Raw genomic sequence first — 16,631 nt, 5'->3', positions numbered from 1 at the left:
GACCCCGAGCAGCCCCGTCACTGCCCATGGCGCCCTTGCCAAGTGCCTGAGAGCCTGGAGCTGACCAGAAGCCCGGGTGAGCGCGCCTTTCTCATGTGGACACGGGAACTGACTGCAAGTTGTTTACAACCATTTCAACATCTCCCACTCGAGGACTTGTCCGTCTCGGCCCCAAAGCACAGCTATTTCAGAGGAGGCAGAGACAGTGACAACAGCACAGACGACGGAAACTCCTCCCCTCTCTGGCTCCCCCTCTTCGGAGTTAAGATGCCCCAGGCCTTCCCGCCCCGGTTCAAGGTGACCTCTGGACCCCATGGCTAGGGCCAGTGTCTCCCCAGGCCCTCCCAGAAGACCTCCCAGAAAAAGGGAAGCGCAGACAGCCCTTGGGACGCCCACAGAGGCGGCCAGGCACATTTCCATCCCAAGTGAGTGAGTTTCCCCTCATGACCGTTTCTCTTCTAATGGAGCATCAAGATGCAATGATTTTCTCCGAGGAAGAAACATGGACACGACGATCCTTTGAGTCACAGGACTATGGGATGGTAGGTCTGGAAGGAATTCAATCCACTCGCTCTGCAGGCTGGACACGAGGCTCAGAGAGGTAGAGGCCTGGCCTAAGGTCACACAGCTGGTCGCAGCACAGCCAGCACAGAGCACCCTCCTCCTGACCCCCGTGGGCCACCGGCCTCAGCCCCTCTCTCTCCGCAGGCCAATGCCCCTCACCATTAGGATGGGCCTGGTGGGACTGGTCATTTCTTAATGATTTAATTCATGATGTCCTGAGACCATTTAAGAAGAGAAGGTAGCTCTTTCTTCTTGAGTTTTTCCTGTTACCTTCCCCCTCTATGCTTCCCAACAATCCCCCCCAAACTGATACTCATGTGAGCACACACCTCCACACAATATGGAGTACATTATAGACTCACCCTGAGAGGCGGGTATTATTATTCCCAATTTACAGATGAAGAAACTGAGGCCAAACACAACTAAGTTCAAATACAATTAAGCCGGCAAGCAACAGGGCTGGGAGCTGAGTCTAGAGTACAACTGACCCCCCTTTTCCAGGGTGAGGAGAGAAGCACCCCATGTCTGTTGCTCTGGACGCCCTGTCTAGTGGTCTGGCACCATGGGAATTTACCCAGACTGCTTTGCAAGGCCCAGACCACCTTTTTGGGGTAACTCAATCCCATGCAGAACCCTGGATTTGCACTGTCCCAAAATACATCTGTGAAGACGGCTCTATTTAACCTAACGGAGACCTAAGACTCACTAATCAGCCTCAATAGCCGGCTGAAAATATTCTTGCTCTAGGTGTGTACTAAAACCCACGTGAAAACAAAATAACATCACTTTCAGGTCAGCTGCCTCCCAGCAGAGCCTGGCTGGGCGGCGGGGCGCCGCGGTTCCACAGGGAGGCAGCGGGAGCACGCAGGGACAGGCATCCCGGCCCGGGATCAAAAGGCCTTTCTCCGAGAGTCCACGTCAGGTCACCACCACTTGAAGGGCATTTGTGTTGGGAGGCAGAAAACCAGCCGGCGGCTTCCGGTGGGCTTTCCACGCTGATTAAGTCACCTGGAGTGACAGGCCTTGTCTCCACAGTGAGCCCCCCCCCCCGACACACACACACCAGGGGGGGGGGGGCTCATGGGAGACATGTCCTAAGAGGCCACCTGCAGAGAGGAGGCCCCCTGGCAGCTCCGCTGTGGGCAGAGCTCAGGCAGCTCCTACTACCTGAGGCGGGGACCCCCCGGAAACCCGCTGCCGTGGGCACACATTTGCCCAGGTAGTGGGCGAAAGCTGCAGAAATCACCCTCAACCAGAAGACATAAGCAGCGGAGAAGAGGTTGGGCCGCCAGCCTAGGCCATCACCATGAGAGCTGGCAGGGAAATGGCAGCCACCATGGCTTCAGGGACAAGAGAGGTAACCACCCCAAGGTATGCCCCCGTGACCTCCATCTATCAACTCCCTCCTACCAGAGGGGGTGCTGGGACTTGTCCCACCCCCACCGAGGGGACACAGTCCTCTCTGCTGGAATGCCCACCGGAAACCAGCTGCTGCCCACAGCTCAACCCTAACAGCCAGAGCCCCACAGAGCACCCAGGCCCGTCCACCCGGAGGGCATTTCTCTTTCCCAGATACATCGAGGTGCCCACCGACGGAGGCACCTGCTCTCGGCACTGCGATTTATGCCACAAGCGAGTGCCCTGTGGGAGGAAGATAGGGCTCCAACATGAAGGGCAAAATGCTACCCTGCGTTGAAGGCAAAAGGGACTACGTATGTACCTGCGGCTGCCAGAGAGATTAGACACCTGTGTGCGGCCTCGTTTACAAGCTAACGTGTCACTCTCCTGGCCTGTTCCTACTGAACCATCGACCTCAGAGGACGCTGGCGAGATAGGTCCTCTCTCGTAAGACACGTTTCCTCAGAGGGTGTTTAAGAGCTGGTAGGAAGGGACCTGCCATGTTTTCAATTAAACTGGTTTAAAGAGCGGAGAGTCAGCCTGGCTGGCGTGGCTCAGTGGTTGTGCGTTGACCTGTGAACCGGGAGGTCACCGTTCGATTCCTGGTCAGGGCATATGCCTGGGGTTGCAGGCTCGATCTGCAGTGTGGGGTGTGCAGGAGGCAGCCAATTGATCATTGATATTTCTCTCTCTCTCCCTTTCTCTTAAAAAAAAATAAAAAAAAATATATATATATATATGGAGAGAGAGAGAGCGAGAGCAAGCAAGCTGGATGGAACTCTCTCGGCCTCTAGCTTTAGCTTCACCTCCTTCTCCCGGGAGACCTTCTCCTGCCCCGACAGGAAGGTGAAGTCAGAGATGCTATGAGGTCTGGCCACCTCCGGCTCTGTAATTACCGATGTGGTCAGCTTTTCCAGAGTCCTCACAGCAGGGACCAGTGACGTGCTGGTTGGCAGCGCTGCTCGCCATGGCCCTTTCTGGAGAAATACCCGCTCTGCCCATGTTGGCCTTGGTGTCCTGCCTGTGCTGACCATGTGGCCTGGGGGAGGGCACTCTCCACTTGCCCCTCCAGAGCCACTCCCCACCTTGCTGCTGGCTCCCCCCCGGCCTGGACACCATGGTTCTTGCACCTCCCCTGGCCCCTCTTTAAATAAATATTTTTTTTTTTATTGGTTTCAGGGAGGAAGGAAGAGGGAGAGAGAGATAGAAGCATCAATGATGAGAGAGAATCACTGATTGGCTGCCTCCTGCAGGCCCCCACTGGGGATCGAGCCTGCAGCCCGGGCATGTGCCCTGACCGGGAATCAACCACGACCTCCTGGTTCATAGGGCGACGCTCAATTACTGAGCCACGCCAGTAGGGCCCTGCACCCCCTTTTGAAGACCCAGCTCCCCCTGAGCAGACGGTTCTTTGATCTGAGGAGCCCACTTGGGTCTGGGTCAGGCAGGGATTCAATGGCAACAGATGGGACAGGACCAGAGAAAGACGGGAGGGAGGAGTGGACCGCTGGCCACGCCGGGGGTACCGACTGAGAGGCAGGAGGAACGGCCGAGGCCTCACCCACACACTGGCCGTGTGTGTGAGCTGGAGACAGACCAAGGCTACAGATGCCTGCAGCCCCAGCATCTTGATAGAACTCGTGAGAGACCTGGGCCAGTAGCACCTCAGGAAACCATTTCCAAATCTTTTTTTTTTTTAATTCTTAAATTTTTTTTATTGTGATGAAAAACATAATTTTCCATCTTTTTTTAAAATTATAGTTCACATTCAATATTATTCTGCATTAGTTTCAGGTGTACAACATAGGGGGTTAGACCCGTGGTCGGCAAACTGCGGCTCGCGAGCCACATGCGGCTCTTTGGCCCCTTGAGTGTGGCTCTTCCACAACATACCACGGCCTGGGCGAGTCTATTTTGAAGAAGTGGCGTTAGAAGAAGTTTAAGTTTAAAAAATGTGGCTCTCAAAAGAAATTTCAATCGTTGTCCTGTTGGTATTTGGCTCTGTTGACTAATGAGTTTGCCGACCACTGGGTTAGACAATCATATACTTTACAGCATGGTCCCCCTGATATTTCAAGTACCCCCCTGGCCCATACATAGCTATTACAATATTATTTTCCCCCCAACCCCCAGCACATGCCCTCACCCCCCTAGTGTCTGTGTCCATTGGTAATGCTTATATGCATGCATACAAGTCCTTTGGTTGATCTCTTACCCCTTCTTCCCCCCCAATTCCCACCTTTCCTCTGAGGTTTGACAGTCAGTTCGATGCTTCTCTGTTTCTGGATCATTTCCAAATCTTGACCCACAGAACTATGAGATCATAAAGTGTTGTTTCAAGCTGCTAAGTTTTGAGGTAATTTCTTACACAGCAACACATAACAAATGCTTAACAGGCATCCGAACTAATCGCTAGTTTGAGTTCATATGTGTTTTCAGTCTCTCATTTAATCAGAAGGCAAGCTCCAGGGCGCAGGAGCGTACTTCCCCTGCTCCCCGCACAGTCTCTAGCGGCCGGAACACAGTGCGGCATGGGAGGCATCCAGTAAGTGTGTGCTGAGTAGGTCTGGTTGCGGATCTGCCGAACCTCCCCAGCCCCCGAGAGAAGAGACCCAAGTGTGGCCACGGCAGGGTGTCAACAGAGCTCAGAGGCCATGAGGCTCCCAGAAAATAGGTTAGAGAAGAAGCATGTCCATTTTTAAAAACGATATTTCTATTGATCTTTAGAGAGAGAGGAAAAGAAAGGGAGAGAGAGAGGAACATCAATGTGAGAGTAGAACTCTGATCAGCTGCCTCCTGCATGCTCCACACTGGGAATCAAGCCAGCAACCCGGGCATGTGCCCTGACCAGGAATTGAACCGGCAACTTCTCGGTGCATGGGACGATGCCCAACAGAGCCACACCAACCAGGGCAAGTATGTCCATTTTGTTGTTGTTGTTGTTAATCCTCACCGGAGGATATTTTTCCATTGATCGTTTTAGGAAGAGTGGAAGAGAGAGGGAAAGACAGAGAGAGAAACATCCATGTGAGAGAAACACATCAATTAGTTGCCTCCTGCACATGCCCTGACCGGGCCTGGGCTGGGGAGGAGCCTGCAACCAAGGTATGTGCCCTTTGACCGGAATTGAACCCGGGAATTGAACCCACAGGCTGATGCTCTATCCACTGAGCCAAACCGGCTAGGGCAAGTACGTCCATTTTTAAGAAGTCCATGGCAAGACCCCATTGGCCTGTGCAGGTTGACACTAACCTGGAACCCCTTGTGATCCCATGATCAGCTGGGCAAATCCTCTTTGCCCTCCAGGAGACAAATCTAGCCATTGCCCTCATTCAGGCCACTGACTCTATTTCTTGGCGGGAAGGGGAGGGGCGTCCTTCTCAGGGTCCCAGGAGCCCCTCGACAAACACGGCTAAGGCCGAGTTACCCTGCGGTCTGAGGAGGTGCACAGATAGTTCTGCTGCCCCCCGCACTGGGGCCCCGCTCTGAAGCAGCCAGTCTCCTGCGGACTCGAGACGCACAGCCGTCAGGACGGTGCCGAGGACCAGCCTTTCCCGAGGGCGAGGTCAGAGCCCGACAGGACGGGTTATTTTTAATAAACTCCCCTTGGCAGAAATTCAGGAGAGAGATGGGCACGGTGAGGACAGCGCTGGCTGAGCCAGGGGGCACTGGGCGGCATGCGACACGCAGGACAGGGCCACCCTCTCCCTCCTCGGAGTTCCTGTCCGGATGGAAGGGGAAAAAAAAAGAAAAGAAAAAAACCCCCACGTATTTCAGACGAGCATCACGCCAGCCCTGGAAAACTCAATAAAGGCTTCGTGCGTAAAAGGTGTTTCCAAAGGCCGGCCACTTGACGTCAAGATGGGCGATGAAAAGGCCTCGCCAATTCCCAGAGATGCAGACAGGACGCGGGGAGACGGGGCGGCCTCCCTGAGTGGCAGCTTGGTCAGGGCGTGCGTAAAGAGCATCTGTCATGTCGACACCAGGAGCCACGCTCACATCTCCTTTCCAACTGAAAAATCCCCAGTGCCGGCCCGGCCGCAGGACGAGAATGAGCATGGGCATCCATGGGCTGTTTTCTTCTCCTCAAACTGACTGAGCATCTAACGAGACCCGTGGCTGGAAAATTCCACTGGCTCCTGGGTTAGCCTCGCCTGCTCCGCCTCATCAACTCTAGACAGGTCCCACAGCTGCCGACGCCCCGTCTTTCCAAAAGGGGCGCCTGGGTCCGGGGCTCGCCCTGGGGTTTCGTGCCCTCTCCATCCACATGCATCTCCTTGGTGAGCTCACCCCGCCCACGGCTCTAAGCACCTGCTGTGTGTGGACAACTCCCCAGTTCAGACTCCTCACAAAGTTCAGACTTGAACACACACCTCCCCTCGGACCTCTCCACTTGGATGTCTGATGGGCGTCTCTAGCTGAGTGTAACCCCCCAACAAGCCTCCCTCAGCCGCCCTCTGACTCCATCCTTCTGGTGGCTCTGGTCAACACTTTTAAGTCATCTGTACGTCTTCTCTCTCACCCCCCAATACATCAGAAATACTGTGAACTCTTGCCCTGGCCGGGTGGCTCAGTTGGTTGGAGCATCATGTTGTACATCCAAAGGTTACGGGTTCGATCCCTGGTCAGGGTGCATACAGGAGGCGGCTGATCGATGTTTCTCTCACATCGATGTCTCTCTCTCTCTCTCCATTCGTCTCGCTCTAAAAACCAGTAAAACATATCCTCGGGTAAGGATTAAAAAAAAATACTGTTAACTCTGCTTCCAAAACATGCCTTAAATCCAACCACTCTCACCACTGCCAGATGCTGCCACGTGGCTGTGCCACCATCAGCTCTCACCTGGACTGCAGCCGCCTCCAACCAGAGCCCCCAGCTCCCGCCCCGGCCCCTCATAGCCTGTTCCCAGCACAGAGCCAGAGCGTCCTTTAAAAACCGACGTCAGGCCACGCCACTGCTCTGCTCAGAGCCCTCCAGTGGCCCCATGTCACTCAAAGTTCTTTAGCAGCACAGGTCTGGCATGACTGACACCTCTCCTGGATCCCTCCACCCTGCTCCCTCCACTCCAGCCCGGACCGAGAGACTTGACCATCCTGGCAAGAAGGAGCTCCCACCAACAGGGGGCAGGGCCAGAATTCAGGGCCCAGCAAGACCCGGGGAGGTCGAGGACGAGAGGGCAGGCAGGGCCTGTTGATGGGAGGTCTGGTACGTCAGTTTCAGAACTCGGACTGTGTCCCGGATGTCAATGCTTCCCAAGCCTGGACACGCAGTACCGTCGGGAAATGTTAAAAATGCCACACGGTCTCCAGTCCGTTCCCCAGTAAGAGGAGCCAGGGCTCCTCGGAGAAACCACGAGCTCCAGGTTAGGGCAGGAAACACCAGACGAGCTGCGACACCACACGGCAGCAGACGGCCAGGAGGCCGCCGCGATCACCGTATCCGCCAAGGGCTCAGCAGCCAACCCGAAGGGCTCCCCCTGGCCAACGAGGAGACCACGCCACACCGGTAACAATAATGCCTGCTGTGCATCAGAACGCGCCACGTGAGCTGGTTACTGCCAGGGAACCGACGGGTACTTTGAAAACACAAAAACAGGAAAGGAATAAAGCACTTCCTGTGTGAACTTTACCCCTGGGTAACCAGGCAGTCATCGAATGTGTTTCCTAGTTAGCAAATGAAGGGACGACAGACTCAGGATGTCGCCATGGTGTCACCCCTCATTCATCAACAGATTTGGGCACTGAATATCACCACTTTGTTTTTTTGTTGTTAATCCTCACCGGAGGCTATTTTCCATTTATTTTTTTTAGAGAGTGGAAGAGAGAGGGAAAGACAGAGAGAAAGAAACATGGATGTGAGAGAGACACAATGATGCACGTGCCCCGACCAGGGCCAGGGATGGAGCCTGCAACCAAGGTAGGTGCCCTTGACTGGGATCGAACCTGGGATCCTCCGGTCCACAGGCTGACAATGCTCTATCCACTGAGCCAAACCGGCTAGGGGTGAGTGTTATCACGGCTGCTGCCGTGTCAGAAAGGACAACCAGAGAGTATCTGTCCCCTGACAGAGCAACTCGAAGCCACTTAGGAAGTCAGTCCCCCCACCCTCCAGTTGAAATGGGCCTGATTAATGAGCAATTTACAAGAAATACAGAGGAACCTATTAAATGACACGTGGGGAGGAGCATGCAGAATTCCGACCACAGAACACTCTTCTGGATGGACGAGGGAGACGGCTACAAACTGCTAAAACATGCGTTTATGAAACAGGAGAAAGTCAGACGTGGGAATACGGACTAATAGTGGGTAATAGAGGATAATAATATTTGAGTTATGGTAATGGTATTGCGGTTATATTTTTGTTAAAGAGCCCTTATCGTTTGGAGACACATCTGAAATGTTCACAGATAAAAAATAAATGTGAGATCTGCTCCAGAGGAGCGGGGGTGGGTGAAAAAAGACTGGCCTTGAGTTCATCATTGTTGAAGTGGGGTGAAGGATGCGTGGGGGCTCATTATACCATTCCGTAGACTTTTACCTTTATAGCTTGAAATTTTCCATAATAAAAAGCCATGAAAATACTAGGGCCCCCACCCCCACCCCCAGAGAAACACACTATTGAGTCTGGGCTTCCGTTCGAGCACTGGTATTTTTTTTTTAAGGCTCCCCGGGTGTTTCTACTGCTCAGCCAAGGTTGAGAATGCTGCAATCGCTTAAGGAGACACACAGAGAACCTGCACTGAGATCAAGACGGAGACCATGGAGGGGAGGGCACGGGTCTGGGAGGGTCAGGGAGCCCAGCACAGGGTCCTTGATCGGGTGGGGGGAAGGGAGGAGGAAGAAGGAGAGATCAAGAACGATGCAAAGGATTCAGGCTTGGGTGACTGGGGTGCTGGTCACTGGCCCAGGGAACATGTCAGGGCTGGTAGTTTGGGGGGGTCTGGGGAGAAGTTCTGGGTGTTTAGGGCATGCCGACGTTGAGGGGCCCATGTGACTTCCAGTGGAGACCGTCAATGGGCAGTTTGGTTTGTGGGTCCAGAGAGCCACAGCAAGACCCGGAAGAAGACACAGAAACGCGGGCCCCACGGGGCTGTCCCCTAAACCAAGACAGAGGTCGGGATGGCTGCAGCCAGTCGAGAAAACCTAGGGGCAGAGGCCAGGCGGAGGAGCTCCTGCGCAGCCCTGCCTACGGTCCTCCAGGCCGCATCTGTCGCACAGGTGAGCGACCAGAACAGGTGCAGGAGGCCCCCGCGGTGTGAATCACGGCCACGTGTGCCAGCAGCTGTCAGACCAGCTTGAAACTGCCAACACGCGTTCAGTGCACACACACGTGCTGGATGCCGGCGTGGGCCGGGCTCTGTGCGAGGCGGGGGTGACCCGGAGCCAGGGTCCTGGCCTCAAGGAGCTTGCTTTCTAGTGGGCAGTAGACAGGAAACAAGTCCACGCACACGAGCTTTGGGCTTCTAGACAATGGAGCCTCCGCTCGGGGAAGGGACGATGGGATTCCAGCGTGACCTCGGGGTGTTGGGACAACCACACAGCTTCCCCACGTGCCGTCGTGCGCAGCCCCGGCTCCCGGAATCAGGGAGCTGACAGGGCCTCCTGTTAAAGCAGCAGGAATGGAGGCCCAGCGGGGAGGCGGCCACCCACGGCCGCCAGGGGTGCAGACCTGGAGATGACACGCAAGTCTGCACGGAAGTTTCTGGAGCAGCCATGTTAGTCGCCACACCCTTCTAAAGCATGCGGCCTAGCGTTTCCTTTGGACAAACACGATCGCTGATCACCAAGGACCCAGGGCCCTCCCCCCTCCAGCAGGACCAGGGACTTACCACTGAGTCCAGAAACTGAATGTAACACTCCAGCCCAGGTCTCGTTTCACAGAACTGCCGGAAAAGCAACCTCCCAATTGGCTGCTTGTCACATAGACTGCAGTAGTCTCTGTCTGGAGACAAGAAGAGAAGAATGCGGTGAGACCCAGGAGAGGGCCAGGCAGGGCCGTCCCATCCACCCGCACCCGGATGTAATGCCCCAGATGGATGGAGCAAGGTGCCTGGCAAACTCTCAGGGGCCCTTATGTGTCCCCAAGCCCCGCAGACTCAGAGGGGACGAGGTCAGTGCAGAGGAAGCTGCCAGTGACGGCCCAGCCTCCGCTCCCAGCCTGCTCCCCTTTCCGATGCCCTGGTTTCTGTGTGGAGGTGCCAGCCGTTCTGGGGACTATGACTGCACCTGGCTGGCCATCAGCATGTCACATCCCCGGGTTAACGTGACCGGATAAGGGTGGCAGGCATGTCACCCACACCAGTAAAACCAGAGTGAACCACACTGGCACGTTGAGCAGAGGTGGTTTCTCGGCCTGTGGATGGGGTGCGAGGGGTGAGGCCAGAGCCTGCTGCAGCGTTCTTTTTTAAAAAAATATATTTTATTGATTTTTTACAGAGAGGAAGAGAGAGGGATAGAGAGTTAGAAACATCCATGAGAGAGAAACATCGATCAGCTGCCTCCTGCACACCCCCTACTGGGGATGTGCCCGCAACCAAGGTACATGCCCTTGACCGGAATCAAACACGGGACCCTTGAGTCCACAGGCCGATGCTCTATCCACTGAGCCAAACCGGTTTCGGCTGCTGCAGCGTTCTTGACCCTGGGAAGGAAGTGCCTGCGAGGACGAGGCTGACTCACAGAGGAGGCCAGGACTGGGGGAATTACAAGTAGACTTGGGGCCTGGTGGTGCCAGGAGTCTCTGGATCAAACCGTGCCTGCAGCCCAACCATATCTGAAACACTTAATAAAGAGCCTTGCTTGAAAAAAAAAAAAAGTTAATTACTTGTAATTCAAAGCATCCTAATGAATACAGTAAAAAAAAACAAAAACTTTCATTCTTGTCCAATTGGAACAAAGCCAGTCTTGGGGTGTTTCGAATTATGAAAAGCCTGCCTTTTCCAGTGGAGGCGCTAGAGGCCCAGAGACAAAGTGGCCGTGGCCAGCCCTCAGCCACTCAGTCGCGGCCTCGCCAATGACGTGCTGTGTGACTTCAGGAAGCTCACTTGTCCTTTCTGGGCCTCAGTCTTCCTCTGAAAAATGAAAGCCCACGTGGGCCGTGAGATGGAGGTTGGTGGGGGATCCCTTTTTGCCTCTTCCTGCAATGACTATCAGAGGCTTTCTCAAGGGCGGAGGCCCGTGGCCTTGAGCCTTCTGGAGCGCTGTGCATTTGCCTTTGACCCTGCAGCTGTGCAGAAACAGTCAGGAGATTTCATGGGGAACCGGGAAGCGGGCTGAGTGAGACCTGGGTCAGGAGCTGCCTGGACAGGAGGAATGACTGTCCTTGCCACCTGCAGAGGAGGAGCCAGGACGTGGTGTTTCTCTGGAGATGGGGACTACAACGGGAGATACGAATACGGCCATCATGTCCATGCACAAAGAGCTGAGCCACGGGCAGGTCGGGAGCAGGGGGCTGTGAGCCTGGGTTATGGAGCTAAACCGCCTGGGTTCAAATCCCAGCCTCACCACTTCCTGCCTGTGTGACCTGGGACAACTCACTGGACACATTTACCCCTCGGTTTCCTCATCCGTAAACTGGAAACAGCAATGGTACCCAGCTCCTGCGACTATCACGAGGACCGAATAAGACAACGCGTAGAAAGGACTCAGACCAGAGCCTGGCACATAGCAAATGCTTAATAAACCACCTGTTGTCATCGTGGATGTGGACTTTCGGTCTGCGCCATCTCCCTTCCTCTAGGGAACCTTTTTCTCCCGGTCTGTAAGAATCCAGCCAGCCCTAACCAATCAGAGCCCCCTTCCCATGGCCACACCGATAGGTTCCCTGACCGGAGTGGCCTTGGAGTCCTTCCAGGGTTTTTGCTAGAACTTTGCTAGGTACTTGCTCTTCTCTGGGTGACAAGGCTGAGGGACTGGTCACCCCAGAGCTGCCGCAACTGTCCCTCCCACCAGGCCGTGAGCCCACGGAGAACGAAGCCAGCACAGGGGAGAGAGCCGAGGGAAGTGAGAAACCTGGTGCCCGAATAGCACAGGGGCCCCGCCCGAGCCAGCCTGCCAGGCCAGCGGCGCCTGCAGGGTCCTCACCACAGAGTCCGTGCTGAGGCCAGTAGGTGTTGGGTTTGTCTCTTGCGACTGAAGGAGCAAGTGACTAGGTCTCCAGGCCGGGGAGTCTCACAGCACCCCTCTCTCAGGGAAGCTGCCTGAGGGCAGGGACTGGTTTTGTAGGAGTTCACCGGCTCTAGCTATTCTGTTGGACAGGAAGGCACTCCAACATTTCTCATTCTCACAAGTGGGTACTTTGATCAATGGGGGGCCCCCTCCTCGAGTGGTTTGGGGGCTGAAACTGGCCTTGAACTATCACCTTAATCCAGTCCACCTTTCCATGCACAGACAGTTCACAAACACTTAACCCACAGGCCAGGACCAGGAGGGGCGGGGATGGGATATGGTCCCAGCCCTCAGGGATCTTGGATTCTGTTGGAAAGGAAGTGTGTGTGTGTGTGGGGGGGGGGGGGGGGGGGAGGGGGAGATGAGCTGACAAGATCCCAAGTGACAGTAATAAAATGTCAGGTTAGATGAGTGTCCTCGGCAGCCACAGTGGGGAGTCTGGAAGGAGGCCCAGAGGGCGACAGGTCTGCGACCCGCACCCGTGAGCACACCGCCCTGCAGACGCGGCCCGCAGGCTCCCTGCCTCCCACACACCCATGCCCACAGGTGAGGAAAGCAAACGCCCCAGCCCTTCCCCATCAGCGGAGCTTCCCCAGCCCAAACACAGGAGAGTAAAGCACCTGGTGTCAAACTCCCGTTTTATTCCATCATGGCACGGAGCGCCGCGCTGCTGATGTGACTGAGCAACCCCCCGCTCTTCCAAAAGCAATGATGAGGCTTCATGTGCTGTGTTGTGATTGCCTAAGGGTTCATCTGACAGCATTTTTCCCTCTCCATATGGCGCTCGCTGTCAGTGTGGAAACAAGGCCGTCATAAACGCACAGCGTAGTAAACACCCAACAGGAGCTGTCAGCACCTCCGTTCCCTGCCGCGCCCAGCGACACAGAGCATCCCAGGCAAGACAGCCGCCCCCGGGAAGCCCAGGGAGAAATAAAAGGAGAAATAAAAGGACGGGTAATCACCTATTCAGGCTCTTTTCTCAGCGTAAGTGGAGATAATGGGCCGATCTGAGGAAGCACCAGCAGCAACGACAAAACCCAAGGGCAACGCTTGTGCATCTTTCAGAAAAAGGAGAACGAAGCCAGGGAAGGTGGAGAGAAGTCGGGGGTTGATGGAGGGGCAGGAGGAGGTGCAAATCCAAGCGCCTGCGGCGGGGGGCGGGGGGGGGGGCGGGCTGGTGAGCAGGAGCGTCCGGGACAATGGGGCGGACCCTTTTCTGTCTGAATCTCTCAGGCTGGGGCAACCCTGGATGCTGTGCACACAGACACCACGCACTGTCCACACACACACACACACACACACACACACACACACACACGCCCTGCTCTTCTAGAACCCTGCTTTGGGCCATGTGCCTCATTGGTCCTTCCCTCCAGCCAGAAAGAGGCTGTTGTTACGTAAGATGGGAGGGGCATCAGGGCCCGCTGCCCCAAAGGATCCAGCATCAGCCAATCATTGCAGCTTTATTCTTTCAGGTCCCTCATTTAGTCAACAAACTCTCTCCCAAGGTCTCTTGCTTTTTGATATTAGAAGGTGCCTTCAACTTTAAGACTCTCTTCTTGAATTCAACACCTGGGGAGGAGGTGGGGGTGGATAAATGGGTGGGAAGGGTGCACCTTAGACACCCTAGTGGGCTAATGATCCAGTAACAGGCCTGGAGTCAACAGCTGGCCATCAGCTGAGACCAAGAACGGGGGTGTGGTCTTGGTGACGTGACATCTGGCCTTGGCCGCAGTAACAGAGATTTGGTGGACAGGTGTCCAAAGGAAGGTGGCCGGAGCGGGGCCTAAAAGACCATTACAAGCTCCAGGACACGGAGCTGTGCCCTTGGCCAGGGGGCCAAGCGCCCCAAGGAAGGGCTGGAGCCCACTGTGCACTCAGGAGGGTGGTGAGAGAGACCCTGGGAAGGCAGGCTGGGCTCAGACAGGCAAGGGCTGGACCCCGAGGGCAAGGAGACCAGAATGGAGTCACTGTCCCACTGGGGCATCCACGATGCCAGAGCACCAACGATTCAAGCACAGTCCACGGAAAGGTGGACAAAATGGGGTGGGGGAGTCTGAGACCTTTACAGAGGAGCCGGCTGCCGCAGGAGCCCTGCCATGGGGGGGTTCAAGCCGCCTTTGGCACGGAGGGCGCAGTGCCCGTGGCCGGGATCCTGCTTCGGAGAAGAGCTGGACCGAAGGAAACCACATGTGCCATTTGTTTCTTCAAGGGCTTGACACCTGTCCGGCATGCCGAGGGCTGGCCCAGGAAGCAGGACGGCCACATCGGCTGCGACACACTGGACTGCAGCCAGGCCTCAGACAACGGTTTCTTCCAAAGACAGACCCTTTAGCGGGGCCACAGGCACTGGCTGAGCCCCTGCCAGGCCCTGCATCCTGGGCCCTGCGAGCAGACGCGTCCCCCCAGGCCTCATCTCTGTCCTGAGCAGCGAGTGTGCCTATGAGCCGGGGCAGGAGGGAGGACCGTTCACGGACAGGCTGGGAAGAGCAGCACGGAACAAACCGCAGACGTCCGAGGAGGAGGCACACGCCGCCCTCGTGCCCAGGGGTGGGTTTCAGTGGTGCCCATGGGACAGCATGCCGGGACACGGGAATGGGAGGGACAGGGTCGCCGAAGGCAATGCCGGCAGGGGAGAGGCTGAGTGCTGGGGAAGAAGAAAAAGGTCAAAGCCAAAGAAATGGGGCCAGCGGTTGGGATTGGGGGCGAGGAGAAGCCACGGTCGGGAGGTAAATCCCCAGGTGAGAAGCCAGGAGGTGTGAGGGCAAGAATTCCAGGCTAGGCCTCAGGTCACTGTAGGGAGCCCTCGAGAATGGCTGAAGTGTGTGAAGGACCCACAAAAAATTAAACTGTCATCATATAGCGACCAATCCCACTCGGGGGCATTTACCCAAACGAAATGAAATGAGGATGTCAAAGAGGTATGTGCACTCCCATGTTCATTGTGGCGCCATTCACACTACCAAGATGTGGGAAGGACCTCAATGTCCACCCACCGATGCGTGGACTAAAACGTGGTCTATACAGTACATACCGTACATACAGCTGCCAACCAACAGAGGGCGCAACAAGACCAGGGGCCCATCCTCCCCACCTCTTTGCGACGTTGGGGTGCTTTGCCGAGAACCTTCCCATGTCTCCTAGGCTGTTGTCATCATAAGCTGCTGATGGTACCCCCACCTCAGGCCCATTGTCAAGGACACGTGCTATAGACTGGACGCCTGTGTCCCCCTTCCCCACAAAAGGCACACATAGAAACCTAATCCCCACTTTGATGGTATTGGAGGGTGGGGCCTTTGAGAGGGTGGAGCCTGCACGAGACCCCTGAGAGCTCCCTCATCCCTCTGCCCTAGGAGGACACAGCCGAAGATGATTGTTTATTAACCAGAAAGCAGGCTTTCACCAGACACAGGATCTGCCAGCACCTTGATCTTGAACTTCGCAGCCTCCAGAGCTATGAGAAATACATTTCTGTTGTTTATCATTGGTATTCTGCTACAGCAGCCCAAATGTACTAACTTGCTATCTGGTCTTGGGCAAATCCCTTAATCCTGCCTCCTGCACCACACGGGCAGCCAGGGTGAGCCGTTGCTATCGGGTGTTAGCAATACTAGTCCACGTGCGTGCCTGGCCCAGACTCAGCACATAGGGGGTCCTACATGAACAGCTGCCATTTGAACAGATCGTATCTCCTCTCCAAGCCTCAAGGAGTGGTGGCTTTTACTCCTCTGAAGATGCGGTGGGGGGGAGGGGAGTGAATGGGGCCTTGACTGCATAAGCACCAAAGAAAGAGCGAGCCACCCCACCCACGGCTGAGCCATTGGAGGACCCCACGCCCCCAGAGGGCAGGGGCCAGGCCTCTGTGGCCTTCCGCTCCCTCACTTTTTTTTTTTAAATATATTTTACTGATTTTTTACAGAGAGGAAGGGAGAGGGATAGAGAGTTAGAAACATCGATGAGAGAGAAACATCGATCAGCTGCCTCCTGCACACTCCCCACTGGGGATGTGCCTGCAACCAAGGCACATGCTCCTGACCGGAATCGAACCCGGGACCCTTGAGTCCGCAGGCCGACACTCGATCCACTGAGCCAAACCGGTTAGGGCCCGCTCCCTCACTTTGAGCCTCCCTCTCAGAGAGAAGCCACACGTGTCCTCACAGCACATGGCCGAGGTTAAACTCTCACAACCCACAGTCAATTCCTTCAAGACTCATAACCCCCCGTGGGACTTAGAAACAGGAATGATATTGATAGTGAAGATAAATAGATGCTGTCACTGTTTTCATTCCTTTCGAGTGACATGAAATGGGAACATACTTTCTTAATTAGGAGCCTGTGGTATGTGGACACTTGGAGGGCAACCAGATTTTCCCAACCGAGGGCCAGAACACAGGCATGGCCCCCCCTCCGGTGGCCAGGAACCCCTGTGAGCGAGGCCGCCCTGCCTGCCTCCCCGGCTTGGAGAGCTGGCCTTGATCCCTAGTGGATGGGGAGCAAGAAGTC

General features: G+C 55.5%; 1 protein-coding gene across 1 annotated transcript in view; it reads right to left on the bottom strand.

Annotated features, from left to right (window-relative positions):
• GRK5 (G protein-coupled receptor kinase 5) overlaps positions 1 to 16,631 on the bottom strand; it is a 181,432-nt gene that overhangs the window by 41,478 nt on the left and 123,323 nt on the right. Inside the window, exon 3 of the mRNA XM_079793399.1 lies at positions 9,791 to 9,903. Coding sequence (XP_079649525.1) covers positions 9,791 to 9,903 — 113 coding nt within the window. The remainder of the gene's footprint in view (positions 1 to 9,790; positions 9,904 to 16,631) is intronic.

This window comes from Cnephaeus nilssonii (assembly GCF_951640355.1).
Source record: "Cnephaeus nilssonii genome assembly, chromosome: 16".
Taxonomy (NCBI): Eukaryota; Metazoa; Chordata; class Mammalia; order Chiroptera; family Vespertilionidae; genus Cnephaeus; species Cnephaeus nilssonii.
Note: the sequence above shows the minus strand (reverse complement) of the source record. Positions and strands in the feature narration are given on the sequence as shown.